Genomic DNA, 6,758 nt, shown 5'->3' on the forward strand with positions numbered 1-6,758 from the left:
ATACAGTTTCTTTTATTCAGAACTCTAAAAACATAGTCTAGAAATAAGAAACTTAACTGTTAACGTCGTGGTTCGGTACATGAGGCACTAGTATGTGCGATGATGAAAAAAATCCCTTTAGCCTTTGACGCCAGACGTGGTCTATTTACAAGACCATGCAAACATCGTAATCGTACGTTTGGCAGCCCCGCGCTCACTCTTGATGGGCCCAGTCACCGGCATCCCCCCCCCCTTTTCTCTCTCCCTCCCTCTCTTCTCCTCCTCCTTCTTCTCATGTCTTCGCAGCTTCCCGCTCCACCCCACTCCGACCCGCCTGAGCCACATCCCGCCGCCCGGGAAGAGTCAGTATCCCCGCAACGTTGACCGAGGAAGGGTGTATGCCCAACGTTCCCTCTGTTCCCTGGCGCGTGAGAACGGAGAACCAGCTTCGTCGCTGAACTCGTACAACGAACAGTGTCGTCATTTCTGAGTGTTAACCTGAGTGACTGCTGCTGTGCTGGACTCCTTAGAGATATACCAACGGTCACTCGGACCACAAGTGACTGTGAATTTAGTGCTACTCTGCTAACTAAAACTAAAGTGTCAACTTTCGAAGTGTATGTGCCTATGTGAGTGTTTGTGAACTCCCCCCCGGGATTTGTACTAAAGTGAATCGAATTCATACTTGTGGTTGACTGTAATCGACCGCTGTAGTAGAGTTAGTGGCCAGTGACCTGGAACGAGAGCAAGAAATTAAGCCGCGCAATCAGCATTCCAGCCGAATCACTTGAGCTACCGACATCAAGGGACAAAAGTGACTCGACTGAAAGTCGAAACCGGATGCAAATCAGTGTGACACTTTCCTTCTTTTCCTGTTCTTCGGTTAAGGAGTGAAAACGTTTCTCCCGTGCGAGCAATGGCGCTGAGTAGTGGACAGTGAACACCCCCGCGGCTCCGTTTCACTTCCGTCAAAGAATCACGACGAAAGTCTTGACGTGGAACTTCTCAAAGAGATGTGCTCCAGCAGCTCAAAGATGTTTGCCTCGAGCAAAACTTCCTCGCCCTCCTCCTTTCATCCCTCCTCCCGTCGCCTCGTGACCCTCGTCTGCATCTTTTTGGCACTGACCCTGTCAGGGGTGAGGTCGACCCAGGTCACGCTCCGAGACAACGGGTATGAAGGCGTGGTCATCGCACTCCAGAATGACCTCCCGTCGTCACAGTGTCAACAAGTCATCTTGGCACTTGAGGTGAGTGTCAAAACCTGGCACGGGTCTCGGCATGCTCAGGGAGGCCAGTCACGTTCATTTAGACTTCAAGGGTCCTCACACGAAATAGATTTATATCTATCGACAATATCTCAAGTGAGTGGTAGGGTGGTAAATTTAAACGCCAAGAATCCGTTGAAGTTTTATTGCTGACGTTTCGTCCAACTAGGACTTCTTCACACTCTGAAGAAGGCCTAGTTGGTCGAAACGTCAGCAATAGAAATTCAACGGATTCTTGGCGTTTAAACTCACCACCCTACCACTCATTCTGTCTTCACACCTCAATATCTCAAGTATTTTCAATTATAATGACCATATTAGGTTTGTACTAAAGATCTACGAGGGGTCTGCAGAATATTTGGTTGATACTGAAAGTACAGAAGTGGCTTGATACGGAGCCCTCACACAAAATAGATTTACATCTATCGACAGTATTTTCAGTTATAATGACCATATTTGGTTGGCACTAGAGATCTACGAGGGGTCTGCAGAATCTTTGGTTGATACTGAAAGTACAGAGGTAGTATTTGTCAATAATGAAAGTGCGTGAGGATCCTTGTATGAAAGAAAGACTTATGGAATTGTTTATTACTAAGGGGTCTTCGTCCTGTTAAATCAGTCTCTCATATCTTTGCGACTGGTACAGCCTCTGTAGCCCAACGTCTATGTAATGTATATGTGATTGTGTACAAATACGTATACCAAAACCTGACCCAGAGTATGTATGAATTATGCAAATGTCTTTCGTTGTTAGATATCTGGAATTTCTATATGGAGTAGTTTCCTCATGACTGAACCGATTTAGTTTGAAATGAATTGCATTAACACAGAACAATAACGAAAGGTATATATGTTCTGAAATCTTATGAATCAGATTCCGAGATTTTCTATAGTTGTGTAGGGTCAACTCGGCTAAGTCGGCCCACCTCGTTTAGGTTAGGTAGGTTAGGTTAATTCTACAGTACATACTACATCAGTTACAAAGCTCCCTCTACGTCTGTCAGAGAATAGAAAGTCTCCAGAAATTCTACTTTTATCCCTCAAGCTGTTTATTTCTGAACTCGACGCGACTTGACGTCACGTCGGCGAAACACCTGACGGGCTGTCGTCACTTCAGACTCACGTGTCGACAGAGAAAACGTGCACTTAGTGAGTGCGTTTGAATGGATTTCTCTCGCAAAATTAATTATGTTTCACTTATTCTTTACTAAATTATTCACTTATCTATTTTCTTTATTAATTTTCATTTATGTATTTTTAGTTATTTGTTGCAATACGTTTTCTAGTTGCATACGCGCCAAAAGACTTTTCGGGTTATTTATATGGAAAGTCCTTGAGTAAAAAAAATCTTGCCTTGGAAATGCTTATTTGCTTTGATTATAACTTTGCTTGACAAATTATATCCTTTATAGATCTGAAAGAATTCATTCCATATACTCTTTGCTTATGCAGAAATTCTGATTTGTCTTTCCATTGAAAATAATCTTAATTCTTTTGAGTGTATAACTGTTTTAGGTATATCAACAATAATACAGGCGTATATCAGATATCTAAAACCGATTGCATTAACTTCAACTTAACTTTATATATATACATATCTTAGAATAACACTCAAAGAAAATTATACATTCGCAAAAAGACATACCATCAAAATAATTTTGATAGATAAAGTGGTTGTCATGGTTCTCAACAAATTCACATCACGACAATAATTCATCCATTCACTATTACTCAACCTAGTGTTCACCTATCACCAAAGTCGTTAAAGCAACCACTCCAACAGTGTTTTCTCTTATACAATTAATCCTCACGTTGTCTTCCCACGATTATAAAGAACAATTCAACCACTCGCGAAATCGACCAGCGGCAGTTCCAAGAAAAATATCGAGACAATTCGTATGATCGACTACTCCACCTCCCGCATGCGAGTTAACTTGAATTGTCGTATCCATTGCTTAACCTACCCTTGCCTTCCTCGCCTATGGCGCTGCCCGTGCCGCATGCAACGCGCCATGACGTAATGTCGGTGGTCAGGGAGATGAGGATTGAGGTCTCGAGTTCGACCTGGGCAAGTAGGAAACGATTACAGATGTCGTTCTTGAGTGGGACCATTAGCAAGAGATTGCTTATATACTTGAAGTAGCATATTTATCATATTTTTCTATTATCTGCTAAATTAGATAATTAGAAAGAAGACGATTGAAGTCTTGATTTCATTACATATGTTTTTCTTGTGTGTGTGGTCAAAAAATAATTTGTCTCTTCTTCAAAGAGCATTTCATACTATTTCCATTAATTTGCCAATATTCTTAATTTAACATATCTTAATACATAGAAAATCAGCGCCGCCCTTACTAATGTTTGTTAACATTAACGAATGTGATAATGCTTCCACATTCAAGTATCAAAAGCCGGTGGTCATTTTATACAGATCATGACAGTACTATTTCCTTTTCTTTTTTATACGTGAAGGAAGTTTTTATTGCGTTACTGTGCCTAAACAAGTATCAAAGTAACATTTTCACGTTAGATTTGCGGTCAAGTACATTACACATCTACAAGAAATATGTATGTTCATATCTACATGTAAATAAGCTCCACCGCAAGGACTCGAACCTTTGCCGTAGCGGTGGATCTTATTTCCATTTGTCAAAATGACACACAACATATCCACATGTATAAAGAATACCCTAAGATGATTCACCATGTATCAGAACTAACCAAATGTATCTTTCGTTGTTGTTTTTCTACTTTGTTTTGGTATGAATTAGGCTTCTTACAATAAAGGTGACATTCTATCAACAATAGTATTTATGTAACAAGACCGAAATACGTATTTGAATTGTTCAAATAAATCGTAGGTTAGCTTCAGTTGTACGTACAATATGTATCAAAACCTCGTCATTATTTAACTAAATAAATTAACGAGCATAGTGAGGATTTCATTTGTGGATCACCAAACCAGACCTAACCTAACACTTTCCCCACAAACCTTACCTCTGACATCCATACGAATAATCCCAACTCGAACCGTAGCCAGTTACAACAACCATTCATTCGAACAGAAGCACGATTGAAATGATACTCTTTCGAACCAACACCACACGCTCGAACCAGCAAATGCTTGAACTGACATACACTCGAACCGACACGCGCTCGATCTGGTATGCCTTCGATTAACACGTCCTGAAACCAGCCATTTCGTACACGTTCGAACTGACACTCGTCGGAGAATTCCAGGAAGACATTCTTAAACAGGTACTTTGCCGTGAAGAACTTTCATCGCCTACAAGCATCACACAATCCAAGTACCACTTGTAAGATTCAACCAAGGGTCGTAAAGCATTCTGACAAATACTATGACAGGATAAAAAATGGTTAATTCTCCTGTTCTAGCTTAAATTGTGTCGCTTTCTTTAATCTTAAACTTTCCGCTCACGGAAAACAAATAACTTCAATCAGACGTTCTACAACAATTTCAAGAACATGTCCTCTACATATCAGCGCTCTATAACCAGTTATCAGCCACTTATCATGGTTTATCAAAGTGACATGTGGTCATTTGTCAATATATCACTCTCCATACAATGTCTGTTTCGGCACTAACATGCAAGCAACCCGCAGTTGCTCACTCCGTAGACACGACGCAAAACCAGGATCCATTTAATCTGCCGTCAGTATCTCTATAACCTATTGTATCTGTGTTCATACAACAACAACGACAAAATAGATTTGCATAGTTCTGATACATCACGGCTCAGGTGTGAATGTTAAAGATTCGTGAGGGTCAACTTGTACATGTAGCATCTAATCCACCGCTCTTTCTCAGCAGCGACTCGCCTTTCGATACTGATTTTGATTAAATTGTGGTCAATAAACGTTTGCCTGTTACCGGGTGTTATGAGTATCTACACAGACTCGCCGTCCAGAAAGAGTGGTGTTTTGATTGAGGAGTGCCAACACCGGCCCCCACAAGTGCGCGCGCACACACACACACACACACACACACACACACACACACACACACACACACACACACACACACACACACATACACACACACACACTCATATCCAAGGGAGAACATCATGTTAGTTTGAAGTGACAAAAACCACAGGCTGCCATCCCTGTAACCCGTCAATCATACTTGAATCACAGGCTGACTGATCGATAGGAACTGTGCTTCACGTGGCACGTGGCACGTGGCACTTCTGCGGCAGGTACTTTGCTAGTCCGCTAATAGCGCCGTCTCTTGTGGTGGGTTGGTGGCTATCACTTGTCTGGCAGTCAGTGCACAAAGGATGAATCCTTTGGTCGCAGTTAAGCGTCTCCTGGGGTAAGCTCATTGCCCTTTTCACGGCTTCTCGCTATTGGGAATATCTAGAATAAAAAAAAAAATGGAAAGAACGCCCTTTGAAAGTAAACCAGAATAATAGAACTTATTTCTGGTACGTGGGATTTTCTAGATTTCAAAACTTTTCGTTCCAAATACTGACGGTTGAAGAATTATAAGAGATTCTCACGGCATTTGTTCAAGCCGAAACAAGTAGAGGTCACTGAACATTCCGCGAAAAGTGTTGGGGAACCATTACCTCACCCTGGGGGAGACTCCCCGACGCCCGAAAACAGACCTCAAGTTTCACTCTCTAACAATCAAAAAAAGGGTAAAAATTTCACGCTAAAGCGCATCCAGGGCTTATTTTTCAGAGATTATTGAAGTCTCCATAAGTGCAACGATTAAGAATAAAGAAAAAAGGAAACTGAGAACTAGATACTCGATGTAATTCGACATGTCCTCCCCGTCTCCAACACTCAATCCCTGTTTCATTCGCAATACAGTAAACCCCCGATATAACGGACGATATTGGGACAGAGGTCTCGTTATATCGGAAGATCCGTTTTATCCGATGGAAATACCGGACAGATCCGTTATATCCCGAAGTTTGTCCGGTATAAGAAATTAGTAGGATTAGAAATCACAGTAAACCCTCGATATAACGGACGATATGGGGACAGAGGTCTGTCGTTATATCGGAAGATCCGTTTTATCCGATGGAAATACCGGACAGATCCGTTATATCCCGAAGTTTGTCCGGTATAAGAAATCAGTAGGATCAGAAATCACAGTGTCATTCTCGCGGTGTTATGTGGTGCAATGCCCCCACGTCCACGCGACATGAAGCACACGTAGACAGCCCAGACACCCCCCACACCCCCTCCCACCTCCTTCCCCAACTCTGATGGCCAGCGTTATATTGGCCGAGTCCAATTTCAGTCCTCACGAGGTTCCCACGGTATTTCCCAAGTGTTCCAGGATCGACATCGAAAGAGAGAGAACAGAAAATACGTTTGCGTGTGTATGTGTTGTGTTTGTGTCCTGTGTTTGCGCGTATTTGTGTTCAGTTGTGCGTGTATGTGTGTGAGGAAGTAAGGAGAGAGAAGGAGAAAGAGAGAGAGAAAGAGGTAAAGTGAGAGAGAGAGAGACGGGCAGAGAGAAAGAGATAGATAGAGAGA

At 42.1% G+C, this 6,758-nt stretch overlaps 1 protein-coding gene across 1 annotated transcript in view; it reads left to right on the top strand.

Moving 5' to 3' along the window:
• The first annotated feature begins 326 nt into the window (after positions 1-326).
• Positions 327-6,758, top strand: part of LOC143031866 (calcium-activated chloride channel regulator 1-like) — a 164,512-nt gene continuing 158,080 nt past the window's right edge. The window contains exon 1 of the mRNA XM_076196225.1: positions 327-1,226. Within this exon, the coding sequence (XP_076052340.1) occupies positions 993-1,226 (234 nt within the window). The 5' untranslated portion in view covers positions 327-992. The remainder of the gene's footprint in view (positions 1,227-6,758) is intronic.

This window comes from Oratosquilla oratoria, chromosome 1 (genome assembly GCF_046742065.1).
Source record: "Oratosquilla oratoria isolate Oo_2021 chromosome 1, ASM4674206v1, whole genome shotgun sequence".
In the NCBI taxonomy this organism is placed as follows: domain Eukaryota; kingdom Metazoa; phylum Arthropoda; class Malacostraca; order Stomatopoda; family Squillidae; genus Oratosquilla; species Oratosquilla oratoria.